Raw genomic sequence first — 24797 nt, 5'->3', positions numbered from 1 at the left:
CAAAGACTAGAAGGCATAGCTTTAAGATGATAGGTGGATGTGCAGGGCACATGGATATCGAGGGAAAACAGGGATATGGATCATGTGCAGGGGGACGAGGTTAGATTAACATGGCATCACGTTCGGCATGGTTGATCCATTCGGCTGATGCTCCTGTTCCTGTGCTGTACTGCTCTATGCTCTTTATAAAATATCGAACCATCCAGAAGTTTATAGTGCAGAAGAAGGCAATTTGATCCATCATATCTGTGCCAGTTGAAAAAGACAAAGCTTAATCCCATCTTTGAGCATGGGCCAGCTAGTTCTGTAGGTCAGTTCCCAATTATACATCTGGATATGGTTTAAATATGATACTTCTTGCTGCCTCTCCCACCCATTCATGCAGTGAGTTTCAGACGCCCACCATCCAATGGGTGAAAAACCATTTCCCCACCTTCCATTTACTTAAATCTGTGCCCCCTTCTTTCCAAGCTACTCTTTCTAGATGTTTCCTAATTTCATCCGGCACAATTAAATCTCCAACATGTCATTAATTGTCACTGTATACCCGAAAGTTACCACTGGATTAATGAAGTTACTTTAAATAAAATGGTATATGAAGATTTTAAAAGTAAAAAGAGGAGGAATGTGGCATTTCGTAAATACTACGTATCATGCTGAAATAAAGGAACATTGGCAGAGAAGTCTAATGTGGTTTAGAGTAACATTTTTAAGTTGACCAATGTTGTAAGGGATAAAACCAATATTTTACAAATGTTGGTTAGACTGTTGACGGAAAGTATTAGTGCCCCGCTGGGCAGGACTGAAGAGGGTCAAGGTGGACCTGTGCTTTCAAATCACATCAGAGCTAACAAACTCTGGTCTGAAGTGTCAGAGTCTTTGAGCAAGGGTTCATTTACCAAGCATACAGATAATTGGGAATTAATTAAACATAGTCAGAATGAATTTCAAATGGAATGTATGTGTTTGACAAAATCCTCGTGGAATTGTTTGAGTAACGAACCCAAATGGATAGAGAAATGCTTTGCAAATGGATATGAAAACAGGGTTGTTTATTTGAGCATTGTAGATTACAGGCAATTATCTCATTGTTTAATTCATCAGGACAGCCATTAGATAGCTGTGAACCATGTTCATTCATTAATGTCTAGAATAAGGAGCCAAAGATGTAATTAAATGTTGGGATTTTAGAACAGAGAACCAGTTTCTGAAAGAATTGGTAAACTTGAATTTTATGCTGGGATTGTGTCAACTTTCGAGCTTGGCGAGGACTTGACGGGATTTGGGAACGGGTTGGATTAATGTGATCAGGTCACAGGGAATGTGATGGAGCAGGCACTACATGTTTGGTTTCCTGCTGTCATTCATCCAAAAGTGAGTGGTTTTGCAGATAGTGAAGAAGGTTGTGAAAGATTGCAGCAGGATCTGGATCGATTGGCCAGGTGGGCTGAGGAATGGTTGATGGAATTTAATACAGAGAAGTGTGAGGTGTTGCATTTTGGGGCGTCTAACAAGGGCAGGATCTACACAGTGAATGGTAGGCCTCTGGGAAGTGTTGTAGAGCAGAGGGATCTAGGAGTGCAGGTGCATGGTTCCTTGAAGGTCGAGTCACAGGTAGATGAGGTGGTCAAAAAGGCTTTTGGCACATTGGCCTTCATCAGTCAGAGTATTGAATATAGAAGTTGGGAGGTCAAGTTGCAGTTGTATAAGATGTTGTTGAGACCGCATTTAGAATATTGTGTTCAGTGCTGGGCACCATGCCATAGGAAAGATATTATCAAGCTTGAACGGGATCAGAAAAAAATTACGAGGATGTTGCCAGGACTAGAGGGTATGAGCTATAGGGAGAGGTTGAGTAGGCTGGGTTTCAATTCCTTGGAGCGCAGGTGATCTTACAGAGATGTACAAAATCATGAGAGGAATAGATCAGGTTGATGCACAGAGCCTCTTGCAAGGACCAGAGACATAGGTTCAAGGTGAAGGGGAAAAGATTTAATAAGAACCCGAGGGGTACTTTTTTCACACAAAGGGTGGTGTATGTTTGGAACAAGCTGCCAGAGGAGGTAGTTGAGGCTGGGACTATCCCATTGTTTAAGAAACAGTTAGACAGGTACATGGATAGAACAGGTTTGGAGGGATCTGGACCAAACATAGGCAGGTGGGACTAGTGTAGCTGGGACATGTTGGCTGGTGTGGGCAAGTTGGGCCGAAGAGCCTGTTTCCGCACTGTATCACTCTACGACTATCTGTGGCAACCCTTTGCAACAAAAGTCTAAAGCTAATTCCACTGTCATTCTCTCTCCTCATAGCTCTGCATCTTCCTTTTTTGGGATCATTATTTTGATAGGAAGAACCTGTAATAGGTAGCGCAAAAGAGAGAATAAAGCCAAATTGATGCTTTGGTGCAGCAATACTGGAAGCACATAGGCAGAACTGTGTAGAGCAGGGGTTCCCAACCTTTTTCGTCTCATTTACCCCTTTGCAACTTTTCGAAAGTAAATTTACCCCCACCCTGTTGTTCAGTAATTTGAGTTTACACTTCTACCATAACAAAGCAACCGACAAAGGGGAAATTTTAAAATACTGTTTTTAACATTATTATTTTAAGTTCAAATAACGATAATAATAGCACATAACAATGTTATCTCACTTATTTATGAACAACTAATGATGAACAGATACCGGTACACCAGAACTAAACACAGTCAGTCAATATGTACAAAACCAGAATCAACAAATTTACCCCCTGGGTAGGTGAAATTTACCCCCCCTGGTTGGGATCCCTTGGTGTAGGGCAAGCTGAGAGCAAACTGTAGGGGAATTTTTTACACAGTGATGAACAACGGTTCACGTCTTATTCTTCATGTGTTTCTCACTCGTTTCTTTTTTCATTGTTACCGGCACTATCAAGCCCTCTGTTGCACATCACTCATTTGCTGCTGTCATGCATTTGCCCTCACCTGCACTTGTTGAGATAGTTGGCAGAAGTACCAGATGGGTGGTGGGGAGAGAGGCATTCATTCCACGTAATTGTGATGTTCTATGTGAGGGTTGCAAGGGAGCCGGAAGTCCAGGAAGTAATAACTCAAGGAAATTGGATAAATACTTGAAATGGAAAAACTCAAAATGCTATGGAGAAAGAGGCAGGGGGCAATCCTGCAAGGGGCAGGATTGACTGATGGAGTCATACAGCGCGGAAACTGGCCCAACCCGTGCATGCCTACCAGGTTTTAGAAATGAGCTAGCCCTGTTTGCCTGCATTTGGCCCATATCCCTCCAGACCTTTCATGCCCATGTACCTGTCTAATGTCTTTTAAATGCTCTTATTGTACCTGCTTCTTTTGCTTCCACTGGCAGCTTGTTTCACAGACCCACTGTTCTCTGTTTGAAAAGGTGCCCCTCAGGACTCTCTTAAAGCTTTCATCTCTCACCTGAAACCTATTCCCTCTAATTCTAGAGTTCTCTCCCCTGAGAAAAAACTTGTGACCAGTCACCTTATCCTATATATGCCTGTCGTGATTTCACACACCTCGATAAGGTAATCTCTCAGCTTCCTACACTCCAGGGGAAAAACGTTTCAGTCTCTCCAGCTTCTCCTTAAAACTCAAGCCCTTAAGTCCTGGTAACATCCTGGTGAACTTTTTGTGCACCCTCTCCAGCTTAATGACATCCTTCCTTTGGCAGGGAGACCAGAACTGCACATTATATTCCAAATATGGTCTCACCAATGTCTTGCACAGCTGTAACATGATGTCCCAATTCCTGTACTCATTATCTTTACTGATGAAGGCAACTGTGCCAAATGTGCCCTTCACCATCATGTTCACACTGTTCCATTTTCAGGGAACAGTGTACCTGTATCCCTCAGTCTCTATGCTCATCAGCATTCTCCAGGGTATTACCATTTACTGTGTAAGTCCTGTCCTGGTTTGACTTACCAAAATATATCACCTCACACTAGCCCAAATTTCATTTGCTATTCCTTGACCAATTTCCCTACTTGACCAATTCCTTGACCAATTTCCCAGATCTTCTTCTAAACTTAGATAGCCTGCCTCTCACTGTCTAGTATTCCACCAATTTTAGTGTCATCTGCAAATTTACCAACCAAGCTAACTACATTGTCATCCAAATCAGTAATATAAATAATAAACAGCAATGAACCAGCAGAGATCCATGCGGCACTCCACTGGCCACAGGCCCCAAATTGGAAGCGCAACACCTCCCCTGCTACCTTAATCTACTACCACACCTGCCAATTTATATCTACTTGGCTCGCTCATCGTGGATCCATGTGATGATCTAATCTCCCAGGCAAGCCTACCATGTCAAGGTCCAAGTACAATATTATAAGGTAGATATCGTGGAAGTAGGAAACCTTTCCAAAAGATGTCTAAAATTTGAGGATAAATTCAGGGTATGGGGTAGACATTTAGATGCGATCCGAGGAAGAACATTTTCACCCATAGGTTGATTGGAATCTGAATTTCTATTCCTAACCCTAATCTTATAATTTATCATGTTAGCACATGTTGTTTAGAAATTTGCATGCCAGCGTTATATTTTGCTGCCCAAAATTACCCCTTTCGGTGACTTTTAACTCAACTACTGAGCGCCCCTCCCTGCAATTGTTGCCAGTGCAATGCCCGGGCAGTGTGAGCGATTCATGTGTTCAAAACCTTTCGTATCCATTCAATACAAAAGTGAATAATTTTGGACTTTTGTCGGGGGGGAGGGGGGATGTCCCCTGGATTGCTAAGCAATCATTGGAAATAATAACTCTTGTTTATCAGAATTGATGCTGTGTGCAGTCAGCATTTTATAGAAGTGTGTGAATCTATGTCAGCACCCTGCCGACCTGAAACTACGCTCTCAGATGACTTCATGTCTGTGCCCCCAGCTTAAGGTCAAGCCTGAGACTTTGGTTTTGTGGTCAAAGGTCATTCTGATGTCAAGTGGCTGACGAGCAATATGATAACTGGTAGTTAAAATTAAGGAAAGGAGGAAGTTGATGCTATTGTGGAAATGCTTTTAGTTTCCTTTTTATGACTTAAACCATCTTTCATACGCCCTGCAAGTTCTTTTACTGTTCCTCTCGTGATGTTGGTGGCACGTAGTGAGTTCTCGGCTGTGTGTTTTTGGTTCCGCTTGTGACAATCCCTGTGGCTTCTGATCCTTTCCTCAGCCCCAACCTCAGCTGTCCTCCTGGTAGCCTCAATGCCGTTTGACACGTTTCTCATGAGCCTTTTGGCATTTGACCAACAATGTGGGGTTTTTTTTCCCCTGCTAATGTTCTGGTTTCCTCCCCAAAACACTAGGTAATAGCGGCTGACTGCAAGAGGGTCACAGTGCTAAAGTACTTCCTGGAAGCTCTGTGCGGCCAAGAAGAACCTCTGTTGGCATTCAAGGGTGGAAAATATGTGTCAATGGCACCCATCCCAGACAGCCTGGGAAAGGAAGATGGAAGCCAGCAGGGAAAACAACTGGAGGATCAGGTACTGCACACCAGAGGGTTTTTAAAATTCCATTTCCTGAAATTCCACTGCTGCTACGAGATCCACATGCTGTTTTCTATTTCACTTTTTAATGGATGATTTAATGGAGCTAACCTCGGCAAGGTCAAGGTTCAGGAGTAGGATAAAGTTTATAGCTGTGGCACTGATTTCACAGGGGGCCTTGCTTGGAGCACTGATACAGGAAGAGACAAACTCATTGGTTTGTGTGGAAAATTGAACAGCAGCCCACATCCTGATATGATTAGGGATTTTGCTGGTGTTCCTGCTTTTTCATATACTCCCTTAAAGCTGCATTGTCTCCAGCTCTTTGTTCACTAAATGCTCGTTTCACTCTGAATCAGTCTGTTTTGTGAATGCACATGTATCCTTCACGTAGATCGGACAATGATAGTTTGAAACATCTGTTTCTTGCTCTAACCATGACTGAATACGTAACCAAATTCCCACTGATTCTGGGCCTCTCTTTTTGATGACATCCTTGGTTGATCAACTGCAATGTTGTTTAATTTTAATCACCAATTATCTTATTATATTGCTTGCCACCAATCCATCACCTCCACCTCCACTCTCACCTCACCACCAACTCCACTTATGGATATACCAAGATTAAAACATTATCAAATATTAAATGTGGTAATTTGAGGAAATGTATAAAGGGAGGTCATCAGCTTAGTCATTGGCTCCTCGTACCCAACTACGTCTGTCAACCTCCATCCTGAAACCTCCATTTTGTCCTCAGCATCAGCATTCTTTTTTGTCCTCTTTCCTTTGTTTACCATGTGGATTACAGCGAGATTTGGTAACTGCTGTACTGCAACAAAAAAATGGTGAACAATTTTTAATTTGTTTGCAAATAAGATGCATGTTTCAAACCTCTGTGGTTCTGGATTTGTGTCTTCTCTCTGCACAGCTCCCTAACCCATCCTCAGTCCCTACCCCTACACAGTCCTCATGGAGAAAGCACAGAGAGCTTTGAATGGTCAGCTTTTTGGCATTCATGAGAAATTGCACTTTAATCATGCCCTTTCCTCCTAATCTGTTGGAGCAGTCCATAGAATAGTAGATTGTTCTCACTATCCACAGACAAAGGAGAGCTCTCACTCCTCCCTCTCCACAACTCTTTGTAAAAGGAGAAACCAGCTTTTGGGTTCCCTCACGATATCAAGACATGGAGGGGCCTTGAAAGGAACATTTCAAGTTCCTTTAAAATTGCCCCAGCAAAAATCAGCATCTTAAAGATAAAATGAGAAGGTGCCAGATGCAGCAGTTTGATGACCAGTTGGCAAATAAGAGACTGGAATGTACACGTTACCAAGGGAGCATTCCTTCATTTACTGGCTTGCCAGCAAATTCTCAACATCTGATTCAAATCCTGAGGATTTTACAATTTAATGAAAAAAAACCAACTATGCTCAGATGCCACAGTTTGCAGTTGGCACAAAGGAGCGGTGCTATCTAGATTCTGCCACAGCTATTCCTTGGCTAACGGCTCGTAGATCCATGGGGCATAAGGTTTCAAACATCATTCTCACGTGAGGTGCTGATGTCCCTGTGCAGCCAGAAAGTGATGCAAGGAATAATTGTCCCAACAATATGGATTTAGTGTGCAAAACGTCATTTACTCTTAATATGGTCAGTGTTGTGATTATGATAAAGCAGGAACACCTTGCCCTCTGCAAAGAGTCTAATCCATGTAGTGGGGGTACCACACCTCATATTTTTAACGCATCCCTTTGGAACAGACCACACAAATTCACCTTATCTACCTATTTACTCTTATTGCGTAGGGATGAAGTCTATAGAACACAAATTGGTTGAGAAATTCAGTGGGTCAGACAGCATCTCTGGATCTCTGGAGGACATGGATAGGCAACCCTTCCTCAGAATGGATAGTAGTGGGGAGAGAAAGTTGAAACATCTCTCACCCCCCCCCCCCCCCCCCCCCACAACGATCAGTCTAAAGAAGGATCCAGACCTGAAAAGTCACCTGTCCATGTCCTCCTGAGGTGTTGCCTGACCCGCTGAGTTACTCCAGCAATTTGTTGTCTCCCCAAGGTTCCAACATCTGCAGTTCCTTGTGTCTCGATGAGACTCTATAGTTTGCCTCAACTTGCTAATTTTTTTTTCTCTTTTGAAAGTGCTTCCTTTTGCTGAATGCAGATTCTAGAGGCAATGTCTAACCATTCTCGCCTTGGCTGTGAACACTTGTAGGCTCTTAACTGTGGAGGATGTCACAGTTTGCCCTCGCCAATGGTCTGCTAACATGGACTCCCAGCAGGAGCCAATGGATACCAGTCAATCGTAGCCTGCTTAGTGCAATCTCCACCAGCCTGGTCCACTCAGCACAAACCCTCCACATTCTGTTCCATCCTATGAAAGCAGTATTTCCTGTTGCTTGGTCTGCACTGTCTTGCACTAATTCATGTGAAAGAGTAAATTCAGTCAATGGACCTGTAAACAGGCTTTATACCATCTGAATTCAATATTAGCAGAATATAAACATGGCTTTGGGCAGACACCAGCAAGTCTGCTGTTCGGTAATCTAAGTTCAAGCTGCATTCCCCACCACAGGGGGCTAATAGTGCAGTAAGCCCTCAAGTTAATCAGTAGTGACAAATAATTTAAATTCTGTCTGGTAATGACTCCCTGATAGTGGTCACTATTGTAAGTGTCCTGACTATCTAACCCAATAGTTCCCAACTTTCTAATGAAAGCTTCATGGTTTATACCCCTCCCCTGCCCCATAAACCCCCAATGACATCATAGTCCATTCCTTTTAAGGAGTTGGTACTGTCCAAGGGATTCCCAGGAATTACAAGCAGTCCTAATGGTCGGGGGCACTTAGAATGGCATGTCTTTATTTATTGGGTGGACTTTTGAACCAAATTACTTCAAAATTATTGAAGCTTCATGGGCCTGCTGTAATCTTTGAACCCCTGTCTCCCAGCCCAGCTGTCAGTAACATTTGTGGTTGCAGGATTGGCCAAACCATTGACACCTAAAAGTACAATTAATATTCCATGAGTTGCTGTTCTCAAACATGCATGCTGTGGTGTGCAATGGGAGCCAGAGGCCTGCCTTCCTGGCCAGCATAGAGCGCACAGACAATACCAGCGCTCTGAATTCTCCCGAATGAATCGCTTTCAGCTGTGCAGTTGTGCGAAGCATTAGCAAAACTGTTTTTTTTCACTTACGAAGTGAAGGGTGTGACGACCGAGAGCTGGCTTTTCACACAGGCCAGCTAGGCTGTGCAGAATCAGGTGAGATACTTGGAAACGCTTTGTCACGCCTTTGGTGCCAATTAGTGGTAGGGTCACAATGGAGCAGCTGTTACCTCCTTCCCTAGCCTTCCCTTTGTATCTTTGGTTAGTGGCCCAATCATGCAACTTTGCCTCTGTAGGCACAGCTGAGCTGTGTTGGGGCAGAACTGTACTTGATCCCTGCTAAACAGCATGATGCGGGGCTTATGGAAGTTATCCAGTGGGACAGGCGCGTTCGAATATCAGTCAGTATAAAAATCTAACTTTGGAAATCTTGGGTTGGAGTCCACTGGAGCTACCAGACCGGCTTGGTAATCAATGTTTATCTAGATTTCTGGCAGCCTCTGTCCTTCTCAAGGCATTATTAATCACTAAGGCACGAATATGACATAGCTCGAGTCTGTGTTCCTGAACTTTTGTTTAATGTATGGGGCTGAATATTGAAGATGGCAGCGCCTTGCTGTATCTTGTTAGTAGCATTCTCATTTTTCACTGTTCCTCACTTCAGTTCTGTTGCCAACCATTTATGCACAGGAAGAAGATGTCATCATTGAAGAATACGAGGGACAGGACACTGAGCCTGAAGGTAGCGGAGGGGAAGATGATATAAAGGAGCTGAGGGCAAAAAAACAAGCACTGACTAAACAATTCGCCGAGCAGCAACGCAGACAGGAAAAGATCCAGGTACCCAAGGCTCTTCACTGGGGGAAAACTTTCCATCTTTTTTTTTCTTTCATTTCTGTCAGCCTTGAATTGAAGCCAGAAGCATCTGTCTAGCCATATGCTTCAAACTCTTGTGCTATGCAGGCTTGGTTATAAAATAGGCAAACCAAAGACCCTTTTGGGAAAATGCACATGTGTGCCCTCGAGGCTTTGGCTTTGCTCCTGAACAGACTCAAGTTATTTTTCCAAACCCAGCTTAACCTTTTAAAAGTAAGATAAATGTTTTAAAAAGTTAATATCAACAGGCTCTGATGTTTTTTACTCGATTTATTCATTCAGAAAAAGCAGCTTCTCCCAAAGATTAATTTGTTAAAATCAGTTTCATGCATCTTTATAACAAAGTCTCAGCCTCGGATCCAGCAGCTCATATTAAAATCATTAAAATTGATCTCTAATTTAGTTAACCTGTGCACCAACTAGAACTGATTTCTTATTTTTGACAGGAATAGTTCCTGCTTCAATCCATTAACTCTTTTGCTGCTGAAACATTCCTCCTATTACCATACAAACAAGCTCTCTGCCATGTTTCCTTTACATAATTCATTTTGGACATATCTTGAGCATCAAGCTGTGGACCTTGTAGATCTTGGAAAGAGTGCTGCAGTGTGTTGAGTAGTATTGCATGGAACATTTTGTGTTTTGTCTTAACCACCTGTTTTACCTGGACAGCAGGGAATCTTACAGATTCAGTCATCCAGCAATCCATTCTTTCAAGTCCCGGTTATACATTTCTCAGTAGGACAATTTGCAGGCATTACTACTTTATTTAGAATGTGACTTTAATACAAGGGTGTGTGATTATTGACAAAGGAAACCACAAACTAAGTGTAACTACTTCACACTTTGGAATTAATTTTTATAACAGGATGTTGCCAGCACAGCGAATGAGAAGTCTGTCAAACTATCAAAAAGCAACCGGGCAGGTTTGTAATTCAACAGAAGAAGGTGTGTGGGGCTAAGGGAGATGACACGCTGGCAGGGCTGGGATATGATCCAAATTGAACCCTGAGTGGGGTGCGCTGATGGAGCTTGCCATTTGCACCTCATGTTATTCTCAAACGGAGGTCTGAGTCAGCACCTCCCGGAGGAGGGCTGTTTCCAGGGCCAAAGCTTTCCTGCTCCTGGATTGTGTTCTATCAGCCAGTCCATTACTTGAGCTCACTCAATCGTGGGCTCATACATTCAATCACATGCTCATATTACACAGCAACAATGAATGCGTTGGAGAATAGGCTGTCCCAGTGCACACTAGACGCAGAGTTCAAATGGCGCTATGTAAATGCAGTCTTTCTTTGTCTGGTGTTTCCACTGAAGCCTCAGTGTCTCCTGGTGCTTACCCTTCTCTACAGCTTCAATATACTTTGTTGAATGCATTAAATACATGTCATTCACAGCATTTCTGAAGTTGTTGCTGGTACTTTGCTGGATTTTCACAATGGTCAGCTCTGATATTCAGATTATAGGGAGAATGTTGCAGCACAGTAATTCCCCACAACTATTGGAAACGCTTTTCTGTTTCAATCACCTTGCTAAGATCCTTCATGATTTTTATCAGATCTCCTCACAACTTTGTCAGTGCAAGGAGAATTTCTGCAGCTTTTCCAATGCATCTGCTGACCCGAAGCCCCCCATTCCTCGGCCCAGTCTGCACAATTACCTCTGAACACTAATGCATCTGTTTCCTGCAAAACTGGACAGCACAATTGGAACTGATCTACACAATCATTTCCTGGTACCTTTATAACTAATTGTTCCTTATGGATCCTTTCCCAAGTGCCTTGCCTCCTCTTCTCATCTACCAATGGGTTCCCATTCTAATCTCCCCTTCTGGTCTCAAGAATACCAGCTTCCCCATCTGTCCTTCGGGAATTCCAGCTATCCTTTCCAGCCTTCCAGAATTTCAGCTTTCCCCCCAGCTTTCAGTTATCCTGGTCTTTGGAGATTCCAGGCTCCTGGCCTCCTGCTGCCTCCTCCCCCTGCCCTCACTGACTCCAAGCTTAGATTCTGGCCTTGACATCACTCTCAGGCCTCAGAGACAAGTATTGAACGCTTGTGTTAGAACCAAATGGGAATAATTGACATCTCTCTGACGTGGGATTACTTGCTTGACCCCGTGTGCTGGATAATTTTGTGCAGATGGTCACTCTTTGAATGAATTGCTCACGCAGTCAGATACACAGCACTTGGAAATTCAGGATTCCCCATGCAACAGACTCAAAAGATGCATCGACATATACTGGTAATCAGTGATGATTATGATTAAAGCAACAAGTCAATCTCTTTAGTGCTGAGAACGTAAACATGGTTCATTTGCTAATTAAGACTCAAGGCATTAATTCTAACTTAATATTGCTGCCAAAACTCTGGGTGTTTTTTGATGTGGTCTCCTCTGTTCGTTTTTTTCCTGACCTGGTAGACTAGGAATTTGGTCCAAATATCTGGCACCTATGTGGGAAACTGTCTCTATCAGTCCCAGTGATCACTATGACAACGCTGCATCAATCCAAGATATGAGGTGAATGGAAAGACATAGCTCATTTTTTTTAAATGGGGATAATCCTAAATCTGAAATGGTTACGGGTTATTCAGCAGACAAGGAAATACTATTTGATTATCATAACTAAGATGAACAAAAGTTTGATGGGGTAAGCCCCGACGGATGGTGTCCTGTAGGTTTCTGGAAACATCAAGTGATGAGCAAACCTGTGCTATTCCTAACACAGTTTGCCAAAGGTTTGCCTTTATCGAAACATAGAAAATAGGTGCAGGAGTAGGCCATTCGGCCCTTCGAGCCAGCACCGCCATTCAATATGATCATGGCCGATCATCCAAAATCAGTACCCCATTTTGGCTTTTTCCCCATTCCCCTTGAGTCCCTTAGCCCGAAGAGCTAAATCTAACTCTCTTGAAAACATCCAGTGAATTGGCCTCCACTGCAGAGAATTCCACAGATTCACAACTCTCTGGGTGAAAATGTTTTTCCTCATCTCAGTCCTAAGTGGCCTACTCCTTATTCTTAAACTGTGACCCCTGGTTGTAGACTCCCCCAACATCGGGAATATTTTTCCTGCATCATTGGATAGCAGTAAAAGGATTGGTCCAAGTCAGCATGAATTCATGAAGAGGAAATCATGCTTGACTAATCTTCTGGAAATTTTTGAGGATGTGACTAGTAAAATGGATGAAGGAGAGCCAATGGATGTAGTGTATCTGGACTTTCAGAAAGCCTTTGATAAGGTCCCACACAGGAGATTAATGGGCAAAATTAGAGCACATGGTATTGGGGGTAGGGTATTGACATGGATAGAGAATTGGTTGGCAGACAGGAAACAAAGAGTAGGAATAAACAGCTCCCTGTCAGAATGGCAGGCAGTGGCGAGTGGAGTGCCGCAAGGCTCGGTGCTGGGGCCGCAACTATTTACAATATATATATTAATGATTTGGATGATGGAATTAAAAGTAACACTAGCGTATTTGCAGATGCCACAAAGCTGGGTGGCAGTGTGAACTGCGAAGAGGATGCTAGGAGGTTGCAGGGTGACTTGGACAGGTTGAGTGAGTGGGCAGATGCATGTCAGATGCAGTATAATAATGTAGATAAATGTGAGATTATCCACTTTGGAGGCAAGAACAAGGAGGCACATTATTATCTTAATGGTGTCAGATTAGGAAAAAGGGAAGTGCAACGAGACCTGGGTGTCCTTGTACACCAGTCACTGAAAGTAAACATGCAGATGCAGAGGGCAGTGAAGAAAGCTAATGGCATGTTGGCCTTCATAACGAGAGGATTTGAGTATAGGAGTAAAAAGGTTCTTCTGCAGTTGTACAGGGCCCTGGTGAGACGGCATCTGGAGTATTGTGTGCAGTTTTGGTCTCCTAATTTGAGGAAGGTCATCCTTGCTATTGAAGCAGTGCAGCGTAGGTTCACGAGGTTAATCCCCAGGATGGCGGGACTGTCATGTGAGGAAAGACTGGGCTTGTATTCACTGGAATTTAGAAGGATGAGAGGGGATCTTATAGTATTGTATAAAATTATAAAAAGGACTGGACAAGCTAGATGCAGGAAAAATGTTCCCAATGTTGGGGGAGTCCAGAACCAGGGGTGACAGTCTAAGAATAAAGGGGAGGCCATTTAAAACTGAGATGAGAAGAAACTTTTTCACCCAGAGAATTGTGAATTTGTGGAATTCTCCTCTGCCACAGAAGGCAATAGAGGCCAATTCACTGGATGAATTTAAAAGAGAGTTAGATTGGGCTCTAGGGGCTAGCGGAATCAAGGGATATGGGGAGAAGGCAGGCACGGGTTACTGATTGTGGATGATCAGCCATGATCATAATGAATGGCGGTGCTGGCTCAAAGGGCCAAATGGCCTCCTCCTGCACCTATTTTCTATGTTTCTATCTGGCCACAGAACCCATTGGCTGTTGTCCAGGTCCTAGTTTCCATACGATCAACCTTGCTTTACACTCTCTTCCTGGCCTACTTCTCCCTTGGAACGCATTTATCCTCCTTGCATTTCTTTTTTTTCCTTCTGGCAGCATTTCTCTAAATTATCCAGCTGAGCTTTCCTGCTCTTGTTGCCAGAACAGCCTTCAGATTCTCATTGATGGGCCCGCATTGAATATGTCTTGCCTTTGGAATTCTCATGCTCCCTGATCCTGACCACCAAACCTTTCTCTACCAGCTATGTCCCCTCCACTCCAGTCTGAAGAAGGGTCGCAACCTGAAACATCATCCATCCATTCCCGCAAAGGAAGATGCCTGGCCTTCTGAAATCCTCCAGCATTGTTTTTTGCTCTTTTCATTCCTTTATTTCTACCCTCCTCTATCAGCTGCCAACACCTCCCTCAGCATTCACCAGCAGTCATCATTGGTTGCCCACAACCTAGCTACTGGGGCATCCATCGCTCTCTACTTGGGGAGCTTTCTTGTGGAGGAGCCCGATGATATGTTACAAACAGAAACCTAACTTGTGGCCATGAGCTACAGTCTCACATCTTTGCCTCCTCATTAGGATGCCTGTTTTGCTATGAGTCTTTTTCAAAGATTCTCAAAGCTAAGTCTCACTCTCTGTTCCTGAGTGTATTTCTTCACTCTTTCTCACCATAACCATCCTCATCATTCTGCCTGCCTCATTGCTGAAACCATCTGTCTCAACCTATACATCGTGATTCTCTTCTATCCCTAATGCTCCTGTTTAGCTTAGTTTAGTTTAATTTTAGTTTGGGTTCGAGATACAGCACAGAAACAGTCCTTCAGCCCGCCAAGTCCGCGCCGACCAGCGATCCCCGCACACTAACACTATCCTACACACACTAGGGACAATTTATAATTTTACCAAGCCAATTAACCTACTTACCTGTGCATTTTTGGAGTATGGGAGGAAACCGGACATCCCAGAGAACATCCACGCAGGTCGTGCGGAGAGCATACAAACACCCATAGTCAGGATTAAACTAGGGTCTCTGGCGCTGTAAGGCAGCAACTCTGTTCATCCTTAACTTCACCTTTGCTTCCTTTACTCCTTCGGTCTTCAAGCTTGCATGGCCCCTTCAGCTTTTACCTGTATTTGAGCATAAAGTCGCCCTTGCCTTCCATGCTACAGTATTCTTCGCATCCCGGTTCTCTCTGAGTCCCAGCTTCCCATCCTCTGTGGCCATTATGGCCCTGCTGAATAGGTCCCTGACTGCAGTTTCTCTCTCTGGATTGAGTTGGCTCAAGGTGACAGTACAATGATTAAAGATTGGATCTAAGTCAGTTCTCCAGAGCAGATTAGATAATCTGAACCACCTGGAAAGATTGACTCAGGGTCCTGATGATCATTGATGAGACCTAATGGTACAGACCTTCTGTTGGAAGCCAGTCAAATTCCTACAGACTGTGCAGTTACTGCATCTGTATTAGCTATTGCCAAGAAATACCAAAGCTCTGTGGATTTGTGCTAATGTGGTTTGTCCCTGTGTATATGATGTGTTGCATTCTATATTGGGCAAAGTGGAGCTCTACTTGTGTGAAGTTCCCAGTAATTTAGTTCAGATGTTAATAAACATGGGGAATGGTTTCTCTGTGAATCAGACATCCAGCTGACTACAAAAAGCGTAATCTATCATATAAGCTGGCATGATTTGGCAACTTGTACTGTTCCCTAATAATTCCACTGCCATCAGCAATGTAAACCCCTTTGTAATGTGTGCAGTTTTTGCACACTCTAAATTAATGCATAATTTTGTCCTGTGAGTTGTCCTTCGTTCAATCTGAACACCCTGATGCTGGACACTAAGCCACTGGTTGTAATAGTGGCTAACAGTGGAAAGTGCAGTGGATGGACGACAGAACCTGTGTATGCTGGGTGGGATTTGGAGATGCCCCTGGGAAAGTGGTACTGCTCTGGATTTGGGTGCACCGTTAAATGATCAATATTCATCAATGCCTCTGAGTGTTTTGGTCACCCTCCTCTCTTGAACAACCTTGTTCTGATCAGAAATTATTCATTGAAGTGTTGACAGTGGAATCTGTGTACACAAAGGACCACTGTCATACAATCTTTGTGGTGGTGAACATTAAAGCACAAACGTAAAATAGCGATTCAGTGAATTACTGTGAGCCCTGAGTACATCACTCTTTGATATGAAGGAACCCAGTGGCCCAACTGAATCGTCTCCAGGGGTTAAAGCAGTGATTGTTGGAATACCCTATTTCCTATGCATCTGTACATAGAACAGCATGGCACAGGAACTAGCCCTTCAGCCCACAATGTCTGTGCTGAAAATTATGTCAAATAATTACCCATTGAAGATTCTTACTTTTAGCCATTGAGGGTCTTAACATATGCTTTCTAAAAATTCAGACACACGCCCGACAACCCCTAACCCCAGCATCAAACTATTCCACCTTTCTCCTCAAATTCAACCTTAAATGTTATCAGTTTCACTCTCTGAAGATGCTACCTCGCCAGCTGCTTCCAGCATTTTCCGTTTTCATTTCAAATTTCCAGTAATGCAGTTTTTGTTTATTTTCATCTACTCCAAAAGTTCGGTCTTATTCTCTATCTCCTGAAATACTGCCTTAAAAGGGTTTGAAGTTTGTCCATTAATTTTAACTTTATTGAAGATTGGAATCATCCAGGTAATTCTGAACTGGCTGACTGGGCAGGAACAGGCACAGCCTCAGCTTTACCTGTATTGCTCTACATCATCCCCTGTCAACCTGGCTGTCTGTCGATAGAGCCTTGCTCCTGATCCCATTAGTTTGAATTAAAGTTGTCCATCATGTATTTTCCATTTTATATGGCTTGTATCTTCTCCCCATCATCCAGGTTACTCTCTGCCCTTACACCTGTAAGCAGCTAACGCTGGTCTCAGTTAAGGGTACGGAAAAAATGGATGTGACGAGACTGAGGACAGGACCCAGTGTTTCTGATTCACCTGCCCATCTTAATGGCTCCCAACAGGAACTGGAAACACAACATTCCCCAACATGACCCCACCCCTCAATCTGCAGCCTTTTAATTCTTGCGCAGAAACTATAGAGATTTGCTTCCACCCTGGTCTGTTCCAACAGTACTCTTTCTAAGCCACATGCTCTTTCTAAGCCTCAGTCTTTGCTCAGTTTGATAATGACAAGTGTGGTTTCAGCTTTCCCCGTGGCCAAGTTAAGAACTCTACATTTATAACAACTTGAATCATGTAAAATAGCTGCAAAACATGGTGACTCTTGTGCACTGTCTCGGTGTACGATTCCTATGCACTTGTACTTAACTAAGATTGTGCTTAAGTGTAGCAATACTTTTACTGAACGGTATGCAGAAAAGGAATTTCACTGTACCTTGGTACATGTGAAAATAAAATACCATTGAATGATTGAAGCACTCAACACCATTACCTGCACTAATCAACATAAAAAGCAAAAATACTATGTAACAGTCCGCTCTTGGCGTGGGGCCCTTGTACAGTCTCATTCATGCATTTAAATGCTTTCCTGTGGTCATTTTCGGCACTTTCCCTTTCACTGCAATTCGATTTCATTTTTGCTACCACGATGTTTAGCACATATGACGCAGATTGAGGAGGAACTTCTTTTTTCGTAGCATATATGCTGTGGAATGGTAACGGGTGCAAAAGTAATGGCAGCTTTCAAAAGGGAATTGGATAAATACAGCAAGGGAAGAGGAGGGGAAGGGGACAAAATGGATAGCTCTTTAAAAGAGTGAGAACAGGCAAGATGCACCAAATGGCCGCCTTCTATAGACAATAGGTGCAGGAGTAGGCCATTCGGCCCTTCGAGCCAGCACCACCATTCAAAGTGATCATGGCTGATCATTCTCAATCAGTACCCCATTCCTGCCTTCTCCCCATACCCCCTGACTCCGGTATCCTTAAGAGCTCTGTCTAGCTCTCTCTTGAATGCATTCAGAGAATTGGCCTCCACTGCCTTCTGAGGCAGTGAATTCCACAGATTTACAACTCTCTGACTGAAAAAGTTTTTCCTCATCTCCGTTCTAAACGGCCTACCCCTTATTCTTAAACTGTGGCCCCTGGTTCTGGACTCCCCCAACATTGGGAACATGTTTCCTGCCTCTAACGTGTCCAACCCCTTAATAATCTTATATGTTTCTTCTGAGTTATATAATTCCATAAACAAGGGAGAATGCAAAAGAATTTAGAACAAGAAGTACAATTGCCACTGGCAATAAAGTGTGAAGTGAAACCAGTGATTTTATTACAAAACAAGCACAACCATCCTATCCTGTGGCAAATTATTTTATGACTAGAAAATTGGGTGACAGACTTGTCAACAACACCCTGTCAGGTTTTGGCTGTTCAGGGCCAGTGAAGTATTACCGAGACTGATTTTATAGTATGAAGAAGGATCTCGACCCGAAATGTCACCCATTCCTTCTCTCCTGAGATGCTGCCTGACCCGCTGAGTTACTCCAGCATTTTGTGTCAACCCTCGATATAAACCAGCATCTGCAGTTTTTGTTTCCTACTGATTTTATACATTGTGTAATGGTTATGTTCCCTCAGCATCTGATTCTCATTTCAGTTGTACATTCATTGAAAAAGAAAAAAATATTCAGAGGCCTTGGAAGCCAACTCAAAATAGAGCTAAGTTTGTGGCTGAAAGTGTATGAAATGAAACACATATTCCACAAAGCTAGCTGGTTCAACTTTCTGTGTTAAGAATGAGTCATCAGGTGTTTTCACTCTTATTCAGTAGTATGGAATAATGTCGCACTGGAGGAGGCCAACGAGCTTGCACCAGCATTGTGCAGGAGCAGTCCAATGCTGCATTCTCCAGCTCCTTCCCAAAACTCTCCAACAATTTCATCTTGAAAAGCAGAGTGTCATCTCAGGCGTCAGCTGATGACTACTCACAGCATGAACAATATCTTGGTTTAAGTATGGATGGTAGTTTACATGTTTGATGGTTTGTAATTACATAAATACAAGTTATTGCTGGTACTGAGCTGTTTATAAACTTTGATGTGAAATTGATGCACATTACTATTTTTAGAGAAAATATATACATGGAAACCAATCTCTGATATTTGGGAACCTTCGATTTACAGCAGTTTGTTCCTTGTTCTTTCGTGCGACGGCACAAGTTGAACAGTTTTGAAAGACTTTTTTTGGTCTTTGAAATCTATTCAAATTTCTTTCCATTCAACATCTTAGATTTCCATTTGATTCCATTATCCAGCTTCAAGATTTGTATCACAAGTTTGTGATGGAAACATGGTTGAGATGCTGGAAGCAGTGGAGAGGTCTATGACTGTCAGGGATCCTTATACTTATCCTTCCTGAATTAAATGTTACATTGCCAGCAGCTGTGCTGGAAATCAGAGAGAAAGACATGGTTCGTGGGAAGAGACCTGAAGGATGTACTGACCAAATACCATTTCTGCTTTTCTTCATTGGTTCCCTAATCACAGGGAAGGAACACCTTCACCAGAAGGATGGAGCAGTTTTCGAAGGTGACTCGCCACCACCTTCTCAAGGGGCATTTAAGGACCAATGCCCAGAAATGAATATGAGAAAGAGGGGGTGGGGTGTAAACTGCATGTGGAAGGAACCCTCTGTGATTCACTGATTGGCTGTGATCAATCAGCACCCATAAAGAATAGGATGGAATGTCCACAGAGATGATGATGATGCCGGATGGTATGTGTTGTGGCATCCAGAACTGGGCAGTACATTGTTCCAATCTGACCTCGGCTGCTGTTCATTTGGAGTTTACATGTTCTCCCTGGTGCTCCATAGGTGCCCTGGGTTCCCCCAAGTCCCTGAGATGTTTGTGTAGGTGAATTGATTAATGTGAATTGCCCCTTGTGTGTGTAGGTGGCGAGGAAAACCAAAAAGTGAGCAAGTGAAATAGAACAGGTTGCAGGGAAGTAAGCTAGATTGCTCTGAGAGCTAGCATGAACTTGGGGGGGCAGAATAGCCTTCCATGTCATGATAAAATTTGCAGGATGAGAAACACTGGTTTTATATTTTTTACAATATTGATGGAGCACGTTCTACCTTGGTCTATGCCAGCTCTCGGAACTATCCCAACACAATGACCTCACAAGAGCTTCACACTGCAAAGCTTCCCTTGTTGTCAGAAACTCTGTTGAGTATATGGTATCAAATGCACCTTGTCTTACTGTACAAGTGTCCTTTTCTTCATTAGAAATTTCAGCACCATTGTGGAATCCTGTCCACATTTCAAAATCAAGCTGTAAATGGACCATGTTCCCATTTGGGACCAATCTGTGCTGGGATAAAATTTCAGTGCTCAGTTTGTGGTTTTAGGTCTGGAACAGGGTGCATCTAGATCATGATTCCGCTCCCTGGACATAGGGTAGTTTCATCCAACTGTTACCAGTGGTTTAGATGCTTATTCGTCATCTTTGGACATGGGAAGGTTAAAGAAAAGTAGGACAGAGGGGTTCTGCTAGCTGGGCTCTAAGTGGTTCCTGGATTTATTTAAAGGGATACAATCCAGACATCGCTGACAATTCAGTATGCAGCATTGAATTTAAAGAGATTACCAAACATTGTGAGAGATATATTATGAGAAGCAGAGACAATGAATAAGGTTTTAAACCAGACATATACGTCAAGAGGCTTTGTATTAAACTCCTGGAGTGCAGAGGCTTGGTGGACACCTTGACTTGGAAACCAGTTGGTACTGCTTCAACGTCACTGGCTCCTAACCCTGGAGCTCTCCGCCCTAAAGCAGTTAGGGAACACCTGCACTAGAAGGATGGAGTAGTTTAGAAGGTGACTCACCACCACCTTCCCAAGGGGTATTCTTGGACCAACACCCGTAAATGAATACATGAAAGAGAGGGTGTAAGCTGCACATAGAAGAATGGCTACGTGTTAGAGAACACATATTTATAAATTACAGAGAGGAAGTTATGATCTGAAAATGTGGGAAGTAAGAGCCAATGTAGTCAGAAGGATTGAAGGTATTTAAGTTCCATCAGTGAGGATGTGAGCAGAAATATTCCTGGGAAATTTTAAGGAGAGCAGTGAAGAAATAAAACCCCAACATGATGGCACACACAGGAGTGAGTTTGTACTGTTTACGGAGCCTTTCATCATTTTATTTGATCATTTGGCAGCGATATAGTGTTGTTTAGCCAGATTGGATTTGTCCTTTTGGTACCTGTGCAATTTTCCACTTTGGTGCCAGTGCTTTATCCATACTGGAGTAGTTTGTCCCTAAATGGGACACTGATCTTCAGTAGTACAGCTGGAATGTCACCTGATCCTTTTTTTTTAATCTACCCAGTGTCTTCAGCCTTATCACATGGAGGTTTGAAGGCTTGCTGCTTCAGCCTGGTCCTTGTAGCAACCTGAGGGTGTCATGTTCTGGGAAGCGTAGCCTCCAGAGACGTTTTTAAATTGTCCACTATCAACCATTCCTAAGTGTCAGTGCCAGGACCGGGGAGTGGTTCTCAGTGTGTACCTCAAATCTGTCTTCTATCAAGACTCCGTTCACCAGGCGAGTAGCTGGTCTGAATTCACCACTTGCATTAATCAGGAGTTCTGCCCATTGGTACATTGAAGGGAATTGCAGGCTGCACCTTGGGCCAGAGCAAGGGCATGGCTGGATGGTAGGGATGTTTGTCATTTTTGCAGAATGTAGATTTTAAATAAACTCCTTTCAGCATTAATAAGCAGTTAGTTTAGGATAGTGAACAGTTATCAACAAACAGGTTGACATAAATACGCAACATGCTAAAGAGAATAGGTTTTGTTTAGTTTAGTTTAGAAACAAAGAATTACAGATGCTGATTTACGAAAAAAGATATAAAATGCTAAAGTAACTCAGCGGGTCAGGCAGAATCTCTGGAGAATGGGAATAGGTGACGTTTTGGGTCAGAACCCTTCTCCAGGCTGATTGTGGGGGGAAGGAAGCTGGTAGAGAGGAAAGGCAGAACAAAGCCTGGCAAGTAATAGGCATATTCAGATGATGGGTGGGGAGGTTGATAGGCAGGTTTAGTTTAGAGATATATCACAGAAGCAGACCGTCCGGGCCACCGACCATTGATTACCCGTTCACACTAGTTCTAATGTTATCCCACTTTCTCATTCACTCCCTACACATTAGGGCCAATTTTATTAACAGAGCCCAATTAACCTACAAACCCGCCGTCTTTGAGATGTGGGAGGAAACCGGATCACCCAAAGGAAATGCACACGGCCACAATGCAAACTCCACACAGACAGCACCTGACGTCAGGATCAAACCCAGGTCTCTGGAGCTGTGAGGCAGCAGTTCTACCAGCTGCGTGTGCTGCCCTACAGATGTTGGAAATCCACAATAAAAACAGAAAATGCAGGACCACATCTGTGGGAGAAGAGACTGAGGCAAAGTTTCTGGTTGAAGACCCTTCATTCTTTTTCTTCCCAAAAATGAAGCCTAACCTGCTGAGTATTTCAAGCATTTTCTGCTTTTATTATAGATTTCTAGCAAGCGTGAAGAGAATTTTGGTTGTGTATTTGGTGTCAGCTAAAAAGGAGTCACCTACATTCTGTGTGTAGCAATGGCAGCAAACCTCAACCCGTGTCCGTGCAAGAAGTCACAACGGTTATTTAGGCGTCTTCAGTCAATGTGCGAAGTTCAGGTGACAGCATCAAGTTGTTTTTTTGACTGGGAAAGTTATTTATAATTAAATTCCTTTTTGTTTTGTGGTCTTTTGCTAAAAATAAACAAAGCAAAGGAAGAGACGGCTGAATCTAGGATTAGATGGGAAATGCACACCAGCTCATCGAGTTTGAATTGAATTAGGGGGTCACATCCAGTTTAGGATGTGAGTAAGCCAATCCCTGAATAAAAGCACAGAGGATGGGGCAGAGAGGCCATGCTCAGAATAATAGGTGGTAGTTGCAGGCTCCCCCCTTTTCCTCATCAGTGTTTCCTTTCCTATGGCAATTGTGACCTGCATCTGGCCTGGAGGCGTACATCGATAGGATCAAAAACAGGTGGTCACAGCTCCAGTGAGAGAGAGAGAGAGGAAGAAAGTTTCAAGTTTAGCTGACACCCTCCATAACCTCTGGAGGGTTTCTGTGTGGGCATGCTGCCAGTAAAGCTTTATGAAGCACAGAGCAACCCCAAGAGGAGCTTCCACAGACTCTTCATGTACAAACACAAATAAATCTCCCCGGCTTGTGAACCCTGCAGCTCCGTATAAATCAGTCGAAAGCTGGAGTTGACTTCCACCAGCCGCTGTGTGCGACTTGGCACACCTTCCCTTTGGCCTTGCTGTGTGCATCCTGTGTCCTGCGCACCACACGGTGCAGACTGCTAATGGGACGTGACAAGCTGCACAACAGTCTCTTGGCTGCCAGACTGCTATGGGGTGAAGCTGAGAAAATGGGTGGGCAGCAAATCAGAAGACCGACTGCTTTGTGACATTTACACTGCTGCCTGACGTTTCACCCTTTCCTTGCTGGAGATCGTGTCCGTCCTGTCTCCATAAAAGTGACTGCAGCGTCAGAAATCTTCCCGCTCTAACTCCTGTTTCAGTTTGTCCTCCAGTGCAACACAAAGGTTTCAGACGACAATGGTGAAACATTAAACAGATATTAAATATAAGAGTCAGGAAGTCATTTTGCAGCTTTATAAAACTGTGGTTACGCCTCATTTGGAGTATCTGGTCGCCCCATTACATGAAGGATGTGGAGGCTTTGGAGAGGGTGCAGAAGAGGTTTACCAGAACGCTGCCTGGATTAGAGAGTATTAGCTATTAGTTGAACAAACTTGTATTGTTTTCTCTGGAACGTCGAAGGTAGAATGGAGACCTGATAGAAATATATAAAATTATGAGAAGCATTAACAGACAGAATCTTTTTTCCCCAGGGTCGAAATGTCAAAGGCTAGAGGACATAACCTTAAGGTCAGAGGCTGAAAGTTTAAAGAAGATGTGCGGGGCAGGCTATTTACATAGAGTGGTGGGTGCCTGGAACGCCCTATCAGGTGTAGTGGAGGAGGCAGATCCAATACTGGCATTTAAGAGACTTTTTGTTCGGCACATGAATTTGCAGGGAATGGAGGGATATGGAGCACATGCGGGCAGAGCAGATTAAGGTAGCATCATGTTCAGCACAGAAGTGGGCCGAATGTGTCTGTTGTTGTGCTGTATTGTTCTATGTTTCTATGTTAGTACTAGATGTTTCATAGTGAGAGAAGTGTTGGAGCTTAATAAAGTTAGCCATTCCCTCCAGGCAGCAAAAATAAACAACTGTCAAGCAATTTAGTCAGCATGGACAAGTTGGGCTGAAGCGCTTGTTTCCATGCTTGGTAACTCTATGACTATATAAATGTTGGAAATATGCAGACGGAAAATCTGCCTCAACATCAAAATGGACGTTAAACCTGCAGTGCACACTTTGTCAAAAACATAGACGGGAGAGTAAGTTGTGAAGAGAGCATAAGGAAACTGCAGAGGAAACTCAATGGGTCAAGTGAGCGAGAGAAGATCTGGTAGGTGGTATATGATGTCAGGAACAATAATAAAGATGCATCTAAATGATGTTATCTAAATGATGAGAGTTTGCAGAGCTTCGAGACGCAAGGACATCAGGATGTCCTCGTGCATTCATAAAAGGCCAGTATGCAGATGGAGCAAGTAATTGGCACATCTGTAGAATGTTATTGCTTATAGGGGGAAGAATTGAATACATGTTGCTTCAGGCATTGGTGAAACTACATCTGAAGTACTGTTAGGTGTCGGTCTCCTTGTTTAAAGGTGAATGTTAACATGTTAGAAACATTCAGAAAATGTTAACTGAATTAATA

General features: G+C 43.3%; 1 protein-coding gene across 1 annotated transcript in view; it reads left to right on the top strand.

The window, feature by feature from the left end:
- The window catches only part of smg6 (SMG6 nonsense mediated mRNA decay factor), a 290967-nt gene that overhangs the window by 215481 nt on the left and 50689 nt on the right, over positions 1-24797 (top strand). The window contains exons 14-15 of the mRNA XM_078422694.1: positions 5319-5495; positions 9311-9460. Of these exons, the coding sequence (XP_078278820.1) occupies positions 5319-5495; positions 9311-9460 (327 nt within the window). The remainder of the gene's footprint in view (positions 1-5318; positions 5496-9310; positions 9461-24797) is intronic.

The sequence above is a fragment of the Rhinoraja longicauda genome, chromosome 26 (genome assembly GCF_053455715.1).
Source record: "Rhinoraja longicauda isolate Sanriku21f chromosome 26, sRhiLon1.1, whole genome shotgun sequence".
NCBI classification, from domain to species: Eukaryota; Metazoa; Chordata; class Chondrichthyes; order Rajiformes; family Arhynchobatidae; genus Rhinoraja; species Rhinoraja longicauda.
Note: the sequence above shows the minus strand (reverse complement) of the source record. Positions and strands in the feature narration are given on the sequence as shown.